The following is a 15,410-nucleotide window of genomic DNA, read 5'->3' as shown; positions in this document are numbered from 1 at the left end:
GAAGAGAATCCAACACAGGAGGAGGGTTCCTGGAAAAATGTAACCCGAAGGAGAAAGAAAATCAGGTTTTGTGCCAGGGTTTTGGTCCATGGTGCTGTCACGAAGCCATGGATGCATGATTTCTGTGGTGCAAACTCTGCCCATGGAGATGATGGTGAGCTTAGATGGTGAGCTTAGGGGGATCCAAAGCAAAAATCATGAGGATCCATGAGGATCTGTGGTCCAAAACCAAGTTTTTGGTCCATGGTGCTGCCACGAAGCCGTGGATCTATGTTTTCCTTGGTGCAAGCTCTGCCCATTGTCATGATATGTGATTGGATGGTGATCTTGGGGTGGCCCAAAGCAAATATCTCGAGGATCCAAGAGGATCCGTGGTTCAAAACTACGTTTTTGGTCAATGGTCCTGCACGAAGCCTAGGATCCACGATTTCTGGGGTGCAAACTCTGCCCATGGACATGATATTTGATTGGATTGTGATTTTGGGGGGGGGGGGATGCAAAGCAAAGATCATGAGGATCCATTGTTCAAAACCAAGTTTTTGGTCCATGGTGCTGCCACGAAGCTGTGGCTCTATGATTTCTGGGGTGCAACCTCTGCTGATGGACACGATATGTGATTGGATGGTGGGCTTGGGGGGATCCAAAGCAAAAATCATGAGGATCCATGAGGATCCGTGGTTCAAAACCAGGTTTTTGGTCCATGGCACTGCCACGAAGCAGTTGATCCATGATTTCTGTGGTGCAAACTCTGCCCATGGACATGATATAAGAATTGATGGTGAGCTTGGGGGGGGGGATTCTAAGTAAATATCATGGGGATCCATGAGGATCTGTGGTTTGGAAACGTTTTTTTCCACTGTTGCGGTGCCACAGATTCACGGAGAATGGTTTTTTTCTGGTGCTGCCTATCGTCTAAGACAGGATCTACACCATGACGGTTGTTTGATTTCATTTCACCATTAAAAAATCATATGAATTCATGAGGAGCCATGCTTTGGAACTAGGGTTGCCAAGTCCAATTCAAGAAATATCTGGGGACTTTCGGGGTGGAGCCAGGAGACTTTGGGGGTGGAGCCAGGAGACATTAGGGGTGGAGCCAAGATCAAGGCTGTGACAAGCATAATTGAACTCCAAAGGGAGTTCTGGCCCTCACATTTAAAGGGACGGCACACCTTTTCAATTCCTTCCTTCCATAGGAAATAATGAAGGATAGGGGCACCTTCTTTTGAGGCTCATAGAATTGCACCCCCTGGTCCAATCGTTTTGAAACTTGGGGGGTATTTTGGGGAGAGGCACTAGATGCTGTACTGAAAATTTGGTGCCTCTACCCCAAAAAACAGCCCCCCAGAGCCCCAGATACCCAAGGATCAATTCTCCATGGTTTTCTGTGGGAATAAATCTCCATAGGGAATACTAGAGTTCCCAGAAGACATCCCCCCCCTCCCGCTTTCTGACGACCCCAAAGCGGAGGGAGGGACTCCAAACCGGGGGATCCCCTGCCCCCACCTAGGGTTGCCAATCCCGAGGTGGGGGCAGGGGATCCCCCGGTTTGGAGACCCTCCCCCCACTTCAGGGTTGTCAGAAAGCGGGGGGAGGGGAGGGAAATGTCTGCTGGGAACTCTGTTATTCCCTATGGAGATTTATTCCCATAGAAAATCATGGAGAATTGATCCATGGGTATCTGGGGCTCTGGAGGGGCTGTTATTTGGGGCAGAGGCACCAAATTTTCAGTATGGCATCTCGCGCCTCTCCCCAAAATACCCCCCAAGTTTCAAAAAGATTGGACCAGGGAGTCCAATTCTATGAGCCCCAAAAGAAGGTGCCCCTATCCTTCATTATTTGCTATGGAAGGAAGGCATTGAAAAGGTGTGCCGTCCCTTTCAATGTGATGGCCAGAACTCCCTTCGGAGTTCAATGATGCTCGTCACAGCCTTGATCTTGGCTCCACCCCCAATGTCTCCTGGCTCCACCCCCAAAGTCCCCATATATTTCTTGAATTGGACTTGGCAACCCTACCCCCACCTGGGGACTGGCAACCCCCTTTGGAAGCCTGTTTTTGCATTGGCGAGGCGCCACAAATGCGCGGAGGCGTTCTTGTTTGCGCTCCTGCCTGTAGTCTTAAGACAGGATCTACAGAATAGCATGACTCATGTAAAACTCCTATACATTCTTGCAGATCCGCGCAGATCCGCCTTTTCCCTTGCCGCCCTCGGAAACAAAGGCTCGCCGTCCTTTGGCAGCCAGGCGCCGAGACAGTCTCGCGCTTGGCCACCAGGGCGCACCAGCCGGTCGAGCCGTGCCAGAGACCCCGCCGGGGACTTCCCCGTTGGAGGCGGCGCTCGGGGCGAGGGCCAGGGGAGGAGGCGGGGAGGCGCCGCGCGGGTCGCCGCCTGGGGCTGGGGAACTCGAGCGAGCCATGGGGGCGCAGCTGAGCACCGTAAGTCCTGCCGGGGCGAGCGGGCGGGCGGGCGGCGGCGCAAAGAGGCTCGGCACGGCGGAGGGCTTGTTCCTGCGCTCGCAGCGACGCGGCCGCGCTCGGCATAACTTGGCCAAGGCCGCCCCGCAGGGCTGCGCTCGAGCCGCGAGCTGGAGAGGGCGTCTTCGGTTCGCCCAGGCTTGCAGGCGGGAAGCGGGGGAGGAGACGGCGGCGGGGGGGGGGGGGCGTTTGGGGCCGCGGCGCCCGGAGGGCTTCTGGCTAGGGGGGGTGCTGCGCCCGGCCCAGGCTGCCGTCTGCTCCGGGCAGGGAGGAGGGGAGCGGGGCGAGGCCTTCTCCAGGGCCGCGGGAAGGGGACCCGCCCTTGCAGGCGCCGCGCTGAGCTCGCCGGGCGCTTCTGAGCCGCTGCAGGCCTGAGCACAGGCAACGCCCCCCCCCCCCCCCGCCCACTGACATAAGGCAAAGCTCAGGTTGCCAAATCCCAGGTGGAGGCTGCAGTTCTTCTGAAATGGCATCTGCTCTCCAGCGAGAGAGATCAGTGTCGCTGGAGGAAATGGCTGCTTCGGCTGGCCGGCTCTGGTATTACGACCTACTGGGGTCTCTTCCTTCCCCAAACCCTTCGCTTTCTAAGGCTCCACTCCGCCTCAGTCTTCAGGAATGTCCCAACCCAGGTTTTTGGTCCGTGGCGCTGCCAAGCAGGGGATCCACGGTTTCTGTGGCGCAAACTCTGCCCATGGACATGATATAAAGATTGATGGTGAGCTTTGGGGTGCAGACTTGCCTTCGGCGTACTCCTAGAGAACTTTGGAATGTCGCTTCTTGTAACAAACGCCCGTGTTTCTCTAGAAATGCACTTTTGCCAGCGGAAGGCAGGATTCCTAATTGCCTTAAACACACACAGCATGTAAGGAGACGTAAATGTCCTTGGGAGGTCTGCGATGGCTCCTTGGCAACCCTAGTAAAGCTCGCTGCCATGGGTGGTGACGTAAAGTCCAGGGGCATTCATGTGCCTCCTTGCCAGCAGCCTTGAGCCAAGGATGACAGAGTGTCAGAGCTCCGCCTTGTGTCAGAGCTCCGCCTTGCTGCCCTGGACACTGTGGAGCCTGTGAATAAAGGTATAGGTTTGCCCTGCCCCTTCTTACTATGGGTATTGAGTCTGGGGATGGTAGAATGTAAAGGTAGTTCCTTGCTCGTTATATCACATCCTGGCTGGCAAGGCTAAGCCAGGCATTGCTGGGCTCGTCTTCTCTGGCTGCATGGTGAGAGGGCACCGTGAGTGAAGCAAATGGCCAGTCTGCAGGCAGATGCAACCTGAGAGACTTCTGTGTGGTACTTTCCCGGTCAGAGCCCATAGAGGCCTGCAGCAGGTGCCATTGTGGGCTTCCCTCTCAGAGACCTCTCAGCTGAACGTTACTACCGATGGTTCAGGAATAGTCCCACAACCACAGGGCCCTGTCATATTTTCCTTTGTGTATGAACGAGGCCTGAACATTTCAGCATTTGGGGTGCAAACTTGCCTTTGGCATACTCCTAGAGAACTTTGAAATTTTGCTTCTTGTAACAAACATCCATGTTTCCTCTAGAAATGCACTTTTGCCAGAGGGAGGCAGGATTCCTAATTGCCTTAAACACACACAGCATATAAGGAGACATAAATGTCCTTGGGAGGTCTGTAATGGCTCCTTGGCATCATGTAATGCTGCAGCCTGTAAGTGAGGAACAAGTACATGCAAACCTGTCTTAAGAGAGCTTAACAGGCAAGAGGCGGGGCTGAACTGCACAAACTCCAGGCATAACTATAGCATGTTATAGATAACCAAAACTGAACAGTTGTCAGATAAATAAGATAAACTTTATTTCCTGATATAGCAACAAGCTAAGTCAAAAAATATGATAAAAATGTTATATTGCATTTTTTTTTTAAAAGCTCTTTAAGCTTTTCCACCTCTCCTTGGTTGCAAGTCCTGATACATTCCTGCTTCTGGCCTTTGCATCTTCAAGCCTACCACCCTGTTTATCCACATGAATATGCTTTTAAATTAGTGTATGAAAGACTATGATAGGATAAACAAATGCAGGAAATAGAACAGAGCCTTCATCTATTTGCGTGTAGCAAAAGATACGGGACTGGTTCACAGGTCACTGGTGTGGGAATAAGGATATCCTATTGTAGTACCTGTTTTCATTTGTGAACCATTGGAAGATGTAGAAATCCGTACCCCAGTGCCAGCTGTGGGGACCATAACTTCTCAGGTTTCATGGCAGGCTTTGCCTTTCCCTGCATTTGAAATAATCCCTTGAGTGTACCTAATGGTGATGGAACATTTGTGCTCTAAGACTATGCTAAGTCCATAACTTTTCAGAAACCACTGTAATCCTCTAGGGAGGTTTATAACATCCACAGCCCTTGGGAATCGGTAAAAGCTGTCAGTTTCTACTGTGAGCCTGTACTGTAACATATTTGACATTGTAAGCTAAGTATCATTCTGGTGTAGCATTTATATGAACATATGAAGCTGCCTTATACTGAATCAGACCCTTGGTCCATCGAAGTCAGTATTGTCTTAAAATGAACGTTGTTGTCTGTACAGCATAGTCAGGAAAGAAAAACCACAGGGAAGAAGAACCGTTAAACAATTATTCACATATTCAAAATGTGTATACAAGCATTCATATATGTCTTTGTTATATTATTCACAAAGGCTTGCAGTGAGAGCCAGGCACAACATATACTAAAGCACAATGGCTTATTTAAAGGTGCATTACGTGCAAAACAACAAGAATCCCACGCTATCCAATTTTCAATAAGCCCCTGGAAGAAATTCACAAGCTGCACAAATCTCAACAAGCAGTTCACAAAACCGTTTTCCAAGTTAGCCAAAGGCACCAAACGGCAAAAATCCTTCTAATCATGCTGTAGGTCTTTCTGGTTGTCAAGTGCCCCCAGAAAAAGAGACGTGTGTCTGGATTTTAAATGCATTTTGCTTCCTTTATCAATCACTTCTTATGATTGGAACTGCAAAATAGAAATACAAACCAAAATACAGACATTCCAGTAGTCAAGATGTACAGAATCATGATTTGTATATACATAGACAGCCAGTCTTACCCTCAATTTTTTGAATTTTTCTGGGGACACTTGACAATCAGAAAACCTACTAGAAGGATTTTTGCATAGTTTGGCGTAGGTTTTGACTTACGTTTAGGAATGTTGACAGATCTCTCTCATCCAGAAAAGCCATTTTGAGAAGAATGAGTAATCGCCTCATATCCCTCATGCTGTTTTTAGATTTTGGCAAAGGTCTGTGTCTTTTGTTTTTGTTTCGCAGGATTTCCCTTCGTATTTTAGAGCAGCGTCCCCTCTTTTTGAGTTGTTTAGTCAGAATATTGGTTAGCACTTTCTACCTGGTTTTGCCCTTCTCCCTGCTTTTCCCTCATTCCAGAAGTTACCATACTTGGAATTCTCTAAACTGTGGTGGGTTACATTACCAAAACCACATTTTTGTGTGTGCAGAAACTGCAGTGATATTTCCCCCCAAGCAGGCCAATATTCTGACAAAACGACATGCAGGAAGCCCATGCCCCATCTCTGCTGCATGGCAGTGGTGCTCGCAATGCACTGGTTCTGTGCAGCAGTCCTTGCAGAGAGCCACCACCCCAATTTTGGAAAACAGAGATTCTCTAGTTTGATCTAATGTACTGTTTGTGCCAATGGCAGTAATAATAATAATAATAAATTTATTTTTGTATCCCGCCCTCCCCCGCCGAAGGCAGGCTCAGGGCGGCTAACACGACAGGGTATATACCATGATAGTAAAATACAATATTACAACAAACAATTAAACAATTAAAACAAATAAAATTACATTCATAAGTTAAGTTAAAATTAAATAGACAGTTAAACCATTGTGAATTATACATTTCAGTGCTACAGTTCAACTATATCTAGGAAGGCTAGATGTCATTTCCCGGGTTTCATCTTAATGCAAGCTGAAAGAGGGCAGTTTTACAGGCCCTGCGAAACTGATTTAGGTCTCGCAGAGCTCGCACCTCTTCTGGTAGTTGATTCCACCATTGGGGAGCCATTGTTGAGAAGGCTTGCTCCCTTGTTGATTTCAATCTAACCTCTCTTGGTCCAGGGACTTTTAAAAGGTTTTGAGAACTAGATCTCAGTGCTCTCTGAGAGGCATATGGGGAGAGGCGGTCCCTAAGGTAGGCAGGTCCTCGACCATATAGTGTGGTGGCATTGGTTCTGCTTGGGGACATGGCACTGCCTGTGGGGGAGAGGCCCACATGAAGACCTTACTGTTTCTTTTTTAATTCAGTGACTTCAATCTGTAATTGCAGAACAAGTAATTGTTATAGATTTCTAAATCTTTTGGCTCAAAGCAATAGGTGTCCTATTTACAGCACTTAAGAAGTTGGATGCAAATGTTATGTTGACTATGAAATCATTTGTCGGCCTTCTCTCTTTCTCTATTCCTGTTAGCAATATGACCATAATAGTACTGTTCTATCTTTATGGGATCATCGGCAGGAATTCTGAGAGAAAGTACGCGGAGAATTTTAATAGCCCAAGTATTTCTATCCCATTCTTGTCCTCTCCTTATAATAATATCTGATCTATAATTGCATAAAATGAGTATCTTTATATTTGAATCTGTTAATGATTAAATTAACAGAAGGTGAACCGCAACAAATACAGTTGGTGGGCAACAATGTGGTAAATGAAGTTCAGTATTGGTAAGTGTAAGTTGATGCACACGGGTACAAAAATTCCAGATATTCTAATGAGACAGAAAACTTGTTGAGACAGAGAGCTTCTGGGCCACCTCCTGCCCTGTCCTGGAATCTCCACTTCCTCCTTCTTCTGCTTCTGGGTAGAGGCTTGATTCAGTCTGTGTTCATTGAAGAGATGTTGCCTGTTGTACTTTGAACTGAAGCCTCACCAAGGAACATTTCATACGCTGAGTGAAGAGATAAAATTCAGTGTGTGACCATGGAAGAGCTGATGCCAGATTTATTATGAACTGAAGTTTCATTAGCATATATGGTTTACTTGGAGCGAAATCGAGTCGTGTGAAGTCGAGTGGAATTATCCTTGGTGAAGCAGAATATTGTTGTGGAACACGTCTGATACTGGGATAACTTAATGGTCAGGGCTTTTTTCTCCACCTTAGCATATTTCTCCTCCATCAGCTGTAGCTTGTCGCTAATGAAGAAGATGAATCATAGAATCATAGCGTTGGAAGGGCCCTTCAGGGTCATCTTGTCCAACCCCCTACACAACGCAGGAAATTTACAAATGCCTCTCCACACACCCCCATTAACACCTGCTCCACACCTTGAAGATGGCAAAAGAAAAGAAAAGAAAAAAGACCCTCCAGGATCCCTGGAAACTGGCCTGTAGAAAAATTGCTACTTGACTTCAAAGTGGTGAGCAGCATTTCCCTGGGCATGTAAGAACGGTCCATGAGAACTAAATACTTATGCAGCCCTTCCTGCCCTCCTTCTCATAATTTGCCTAAATCCACGGAATCAGTATTGTTGTCTCATGGCCACCTAGCCTCTCTTTAAAGACCTCCAAAGAAGGAGAGCCCAGCACCTCTTGAGAAAGCTTGTTCCACTGGGGAACCACTCTGTCATTTGAATCTGTTAATGATTTACAGAAGATGATCTCTGGCTATCCTCGACAAGAGCCAGAAACTTTTCAGTCCTGACCCCGATCTGGCGGAACTCTTCCAGAGAACATCAGGGCCCTGCAAGATCTTCTTCCATCCCCTGTTAAATGTGGATTATAAAATTTTTGCTGCAGTATTGACACAACATTTGAAGAGAGTTCTACAGTCTATAATACATTATGATCAAGCAGGGTTCCTTCCTAGAAGATATTATCTTTCAATGTCAGTACAGTTTGTAATATCTTGGATATTATGAAACTCATCCAGAGGAACAATTGGCTTTAATTTGTTTAGATGCTGAGAAGGCCTTTGATAATATTCATTGGCACTTTATGCTACAGCAACTGAAAGGCATGGAAATGTGGTGAAACTTCTTGAGAGCAGTAGAAGCAATACGCTCTTCACAAAATGCAAGGGTGACAGTGAACGGCGAACTAACAGATGTAATCAACATTCCAAAAAAGGTACAAGACAAGGCTGTCCATTGTCACCTCTACTTTTTATCTTATCTCTAGAGGTACTGAACAATCAAATAAGGGAAGATGCAAGTATAAAGGGAGCTGTGATAAAAGATGAACAATATAAACTCAGAGCCTTTGCAGATGATCTAGTTTTTATACTAGAACAACCGATGGATTCAATAGACTGTCTCATAAATAAGATTAAACAATTTGGTTACTGGGCAGGATTAAAGATTAATTACCATAAAACAAAATTTTTGACAAAGAATATGACGATGGAACCAATTCAATCCTTCCATCAAAAATCAGGGTTTTTGTATGAAAAAAGAATCAAATATCTAAGTGTTGTTATTTCAAATAAGTGTAGCAACTTAAAAACAGATAATTATGACAAACTACTTAAAGAAATTAAAAAAGATTTGGAAAAACGGCACAACTTGAATTTATCCTTAATAGGAAGAATAGGCTTAATAAAGATGAATATCCTCCCAAGGTTACTATTCCAATATTTTTAAATAGTGGATTCTTTCAAGAACTGAACAAGATGGTCTCCAAATATGTTTGGCAAGGCAAAAAACCTAGAATTGAATTAAAGACATTGCAAGATTCTAAATTAAGAACTGGTATGGGCCTTCCAGACTGGCAATTGTATTATAAAGCTTCTGTGCTTTTATGGGTAAGAGTTTGGATACTACTGAATGATAAGAGACAATTGTTGTTAGAAAGACATGATCTTACTATGGGGTGGCATGCATATTTATGGTATCAAAGACTTGAAGGCTACTCCTACTTTAAGAATCATTGGTTTCAAAAATCCTTGTATCATACGTGGTCATGGCTAAAGACCAGAATTTATCAAAAAATTCCAAGTTGGGTTTCTCCAGTAGAAGCATTTACTCATCCAAATCTCCTAAAATCAAATCAGAATTATAGGTATGATGAGCTGTTGGGAAAAGATAATCAATTGAAAACCAGAGAAGAGCTAGAAAATATGGATAGCAAAATGAACTGGTGGTTGAGAATGCAAGTTGAATCCAGATATGTCAAAGATAAGGCGACAGGTTTCAATACAGAACAATACTCATTTGACAAAAATTTTTTGGGTCCACAGGAAAAGCTAATCTCCAAATTATATGCACATCTACTTCAGATGAAGACACAAGACGAAGTTGTAAAAGATTGTTTGGTACAGTGGGCAAAAAAATTTGGTCATAATGTTACATTAGAAGAACGGGAGAGACTGTGGAAGCTCAACGTTAAATTAACTAGGTCAGCAACTTTTAAAGAAAATTTGTATAAGATGTTTTATAGATGGTACTTGACCCCACAGAAATTGTGTAAGATTTATACTAATATGTCTAACAAATGTTGGAAATGCACTAAACAGGTTGGTTCTTTTTATCATATGTGGTAGACATGTGAGACAGTGAAAGGTTATTGGAAAATGGTGCATGAAATATTACAGAAGATTATGAAGACACAGATCCAATTCAAACCAGAACTATTTTTATTGAATATATTTCCTGAGGACTATTCCAAAGAAATGAGACATTTGTTGGCACATTTTAACACAGCAGCCAGGATTCTCTTGGCGCAGAGGAGGAAATCTCAGGAAATTCCCGCGAAAATGGACTTGGTGGGAAAAATTCTGGAAACAGCAGAGCTGGACTTTCTATCCCAGCTGTTGTCTGGGAGATCTGAAGAAGAAGCAAGAAAATACTGGATGAAACTTTATGCCTGGTTAGACACTCAAGACTCTCTGGTGTGAATTTATTTCTCTTCCCCCCCCCCCCCCCGTATTTTATATTACAAAGTTGCTTTTACTGGAATTGTCAAAACTAATAGATAACTTTAACAAAAGATTTATACTATAAAATTTTAAAATGTTGATGATGTTTAGTATAGACATAATAATATGGGACAATTTATGTATAGAAAGTATTGTAGATGGAAGCTTGTATTTTTCAAAAGTATTTTTATGTAGAATAAGGCCAAATGTATTGTGCTTTCTGTTCCCCCTATCCCCTACCCTTATTCTTTTTGAAACCAATAAAACTCTTTAAAATTGGAAGAAGGGGGCTCAAGAATGGTGGGAGTTTCTTAAAAGCGAAATACTGAAAGCGCAATCACAGACGATTCCTATGAGAAGAAAGAAGCCTAAAGAAGCCAAGGTGGCTCCATAAACAGCTCTCCAAAGACTTCAGAAATAAAAAAGACCCTTTTAGGAATTGGAAAGAGGGCCTTATAACCAAGGATGAATATAAACAAAGTGACCAAAATAAAGACTCCAAAAGTCCATAGGAATCCTGTTGTAGGGGACTTAAATAACTAACATGGGGAGAGTGGAGCACAGGGGCCGGGCGCCCTAATATCCTCTTGACAGATCTTGCAGGTCTTACAAAACTCTTGTACATCCTGGACCACGATCGGCCAGAAGATCCATGCCAGTATCTGGAGTAGGGTATTCCATACCTCCCTGATGTTCTGCCCAAGGGTGTTCATGGGTGGCCATTAAAACTTCCTGTCAGTATTTTGTGGGCACTAGGAGTTGAAGCTGGATCCCCACCCTTTCCTGGGCCATCTGGAGCTATTCTCCCACCTCCTACACTACCCGGGGGAGCCATTGGCTTCCCTAGTCATCTATCACTAGTACTATCCCCTTCACTCATTGCCAGGCCTTTCAAAGGACCATTCTTTTTCTGTGGCTCTTGGAAGAGGGGGTCTTGCTTCCACAATTCTGTTGGGTCTGCCTCATCTGGCTCTGGTCTGGATCGGGTCTCAGGGCCCTTGCCAGCATTGTGTTTGAGTGAGGCAGTCTCCTAGGCCAGGGATCTCAGGTTATGTAAGGCCATTGCTAGGTTGGGGGCATCCTACCCCAAGAGCATTGGCTAGGGGAACCTCCTTCACTCACATCAGATTGACTGCCTGGACCAGCCTGATAAGTGGTAAACCTGGGCCCTTCTCATTGGGCATCATTCCATGTACCTGTGTGAGCTTGCAATGGCAGCTTCCCTGACCATGGGGAGGTTGGATAGGAGCAAATGAGACCAAATCATGGAAATAGAACTCCCACTATCTAGCATCACTGCCAGGTCTTTTCTCTGCCTGGGCTCCTGATCCAGACACAGCCAATATTATAATGCCCCTGTATAAATCTATGGTATGGCATTGTTTTGAACACTGTGTACAGTTTTGGTCACCATATCTCAAAAAGGACATCACAGAGCAGGAAAAGTACAGGAAAAGGCAATGAAGATGATTAGGGGGGGTGAAGTACAATCCTTATGTGGAAAGGCTGAAAAGTCTGGGATTTTTCAGTTTGGAAAAGAGATGGCTAAGATGGGATGTGGGATGTGGCAGAGATTTATAAAATTAGGGTTTGTAGAATCTTTCGGGCTCAAGTGCCGTGTTCTACTGGAGAAAGTTTTTCTTCCAGACGTTTCGTTCTCAGCTGTGGAGAACATCCTCAGAACCAGTTTGGTGTAGTGGTTAAGTGTCTGTTGTGGGGGAGGAAGGTAAAGGAGATTGTGAGCCGCTCTGAGACTCTTCGGAGTGGAGGGCGGGACATAAATCCAGTATCTTCATCTACCTCACAGGGTGTCTGTTGTGGGGGAGGAAGGTTAAGGAGATTGTGAGCCACTCTGAGACTCTTCGGAGTGGAGGGCGGGATATAAATCCAGTATCTTCTTCTTCTTCTGTGACGTTGCAGCTGGAGCAGGCACTCTGACCTTCTTGATTGCTGTGCATTGAGTCTCAATGCACAGCAGCCAAGAAGGTCAGAGCGCCTGCTCCGGCTGCAATGTCACTGAGGATGTTCTCCGCAGCTGAGAACGAAACGTCTGGAAGAAAAACTTTCTCCAGTAGAACAAGGCACTTGAGCCCGAAAGATTCTACAAACCCTAATGATGATGCCAGCCGTGAAAACCTGAAATCTTTGATTTATAAAATTACGCATGAGATAGAATTGACAAAAGGGAACTATTTCTCTTTCTCTCAGAATATTAGAACTTGAGGGAATCCAAGGAAACTGATGGGCAGTAGATTTGGGAGGGACAAAAGGAAATACTTTGTGCAGTGAGTGATTAACATGTGGAATTTGCTGACAGTAGATGTATTGATGGCCACAGCCATAGACAGCTTTAAAAGGGGATTAGGGCAGGTTCATCAATGATAGGTCTCTCAGTAGCTATTAGTTATGGTGACCCTCTAAATTCCAGCCTAGAAGTGATCAGGGGAAGGTCTCAGCCTGTTGTTGGACCACAAGGTAATTGGCCACTGTGTGAGACAGGATGCTGGACTAGATAGACCACTGGACTAGATAGACCACAATACAAGAACTCGTGGGCATTCGATGAAATTGCTGAGCAGACAGGTTAAGACGGATAAAAGGAAGTACTTCTTCACCCAAAGGGTGATTAACATGTGGAATTCACTGCCACAGGAGGTGGTGGCGGCCACAAGTATAGCCACCTTCAAGAGGGGTTTAGATAAAAATATGGAGCACAGGTCCATCAGTGGCTATTAGCCACAGTGTATGGAGCACAGGTCCATCAGTGGCTATTAGCCACAGTGTATGGAGCACAGGTCCATCAGTGGCTATTAGCCACAGTGTATGTGTGTATATAACATTTTTTGCCACTGTGTGACACAGAGTGTTGGACTTGATGGGCCGTTGGCCTGATCCAACATGGCTTCTCTTATGTTCTTATGTTCTTATGTCTGATACAGCAGGGCTCTTCTAACGTCCTTAAATATTTTAATGAGATGTTTGTTTCTGTTTGGAAATGTAATTTTTTTTTTTTTTTTGCTCATAGCTGTTCATTGCAGTTGGCTGCTTTGTGCTTATTGTACGAGTGATTGTTTAAATTTCTCTTTGTATGTTACAGTTAGGAAGAATTGTGGTCTATCCGGTATGGTTTGTATACAGTTTGATTGTCAGACTTTTCCGGAAGTCTCAGCCAGCCATTACCCTGGAGAATCCAGATGTGAAATACCCATTAAGGCTGATTGACAAGGAGGTAATAAAATTTATGTTTGTTTGATTTCTCCCATCCAATGGGAAGTAACTGCAAGAGTGTAGCAAACACAGAATGTCTCTCTCCTTCATGGAGTGGGCTATATTACTGAAGAGGTGGTCCAAAACGCTTGTGTCTCTTGAACCAATCTGTTTATTTAGAAACAGTGCATGGTATGTGCTTCAAGATGCAGGTGGTACAGTGGGCAAGGTTTGCTTATCTGAATTCTTTTCCTACTCCCCTTTAAACGAAACCTCTTTCCTATAAAAAAAACTGGTCACTTCTTCATGCCCATTATGACTGCATGCCAAGTGATATCTTGCATTAACCATACATGTGGATGGATTTGCATCCTCTTTGAATTCTGAATCACAATTTGAGAATTGTTTATAGTCATCGCCGGTGTAGATTCTTATTGCAAAATGAAAACTGATTTAGTTAGCCCCTTGCACCCTAAAGAATGCAAGTGGAAGCAGAAGAAAACTTCAGTAGAGATTACCATTTGCTGTATGGAATCATGGAGGATGCCATCTTTTTGAACAGCTACCTTTACACTGGCTCTACATGCATCTTCCCTTCAGGGTAACCTAGAAACATAACTCTGGTTGTTTCTGCTACCTCCTTTAGCAGATAGTGAAGCTGCATTGACTAAAAGTTAGATAGTTTCACCATCTGTATATGAATGGGGATACTAAAGAAGAAGATATTGGATTTATATCCCGCCCTCCACTCCAAAGAGTCTCAGAGCGGCTCACAATCTCCTTTACCTTCCTCCCCCACAACAAACACCCTGTGAGGTGGGTGGGGCTGGAGAGGGCTCTCACAGCTGCTGCCCTTTCAAGGACAACCTCTGCCAGAGCTATGGCTGACCCAAGGCCATTCCAGCAGGTGCAAGTGGAGGAGTGGGGAATCAAACCCGGTTCTCCCAGATAAGAGTCTGCACACTTAACCACTACACCAAACTGGCTCTAAACTGGCTAAAGAAGCACATAGAGGAGGCTGTCCTGCTGCATAATGGGTAACTGCTTCATAAGATCCTATGCTGGCTAAGTTGGTGAATATTTGCTATTGCTGGAACTTCAGGATACCTTGGTAGCCACTCAGGTACACCCAGTGTGGTCAGTGGTTCCTTTATCAGAACTCTTCTACCATCTCTTGGTAGTCTGCTTCAGCTTCGTATCTTTTTTAGTTATTTTATTATTAACTTCATTTGTATTTTGCCTTTCTTCTCAATGGAGACCACACTGAATAGTCAGTTAGGTTGTCTGATAATGGACAAGGTCTGCTGAAAATTTATGGTAGCATATTGTTTTTGGAGCAGACACATCTTTTCAGGGTGAAGGATGGTCCATAGGTAGCTAATGTTGTCTTAGCCTGAAAACATGGGTGGGAGGTCCTGCAGTGAAATCATCTCTATAACATGAAGCCCAAATATGCAACACTTAGTCCATGTGTCCTCAACTCGGCGGCCATTCTGGTGCTTCCTAAGACATAGAAGTTGTGGGGCATTGAACGTTTCCCACCTGTGGGGTTATGTCAGTAATTAGAATGGGTGGTTCGTTTTTATCTTTGTAATTATGTAGAACAGCCCCATATCACTTAAGATGGGCGGGGCTACCTGATTCAGACTAGGCCAAAAGAGAACCATTAGGAAAGACCATCAAAGCATAAACAATACTAGTAAACCAAAATTAATTCTAAAAGGTTTCCAATTTTGTTGTTGTTGTAGTAGAATAATTTCAAAATATAATCGATGGTCAAATGATCAAAACATGTAAAGCCTTTCAAGTCATTACGTTCCCCTTTTTCCTTGTCTATA

At 44.5% G+C, this 15,410-nt stretch overlaps 1 protein-coding gene across 1 annotated transcript in view; it reads left to right on the top strand.

The window, feature by feature from the left end:
• The first annotated feature begins 2,340 nt into the window (after window positions 1-2,340).
• The window catches only part of LOC132586318 (NADH-cytochrome b5 reductase 3), a 41,281-nt gene continuing 28,211 nt past the window's right edge, over window positions 2,341-15,410 (top strand). The window contains exons 1-2 of the mRNA XM_060258343.1: window positions 2,341-2,437; window positions 13,463-13,594. Of these exons, the coding sequence (XP_060114326.1) occupies window positions 2,417-2,437; window positions 13,463-13,594 (153 nt within the window). The 5' untranslated portion in view covers window positions 2,341-2,416. The remainder of the gene's footprint in view (window positions 2,438-13,462; window positions 13,595-15,410) is intronic.

This window comes from Heteronotia binoei, chromosome 17, assembly GCF_032191835.1.
Source record: "Heteronotia binoei isolate CCM8104 ecotype False Entrance Well chromosome 17, APGP_CSIRO_Hbin_v1, whole genome shotgun sequence".
NCBI classification, from domain to species: domain Eukaryota; kingdom Metazoa; phylum Chordata; class Lepidosauria; order Squamata; family Gekkonidae; genus Heteronotia; species Heteronotia binoei.
This window is presented reverse-complemented; position numbering and strand designations above follow the sequence as displayed.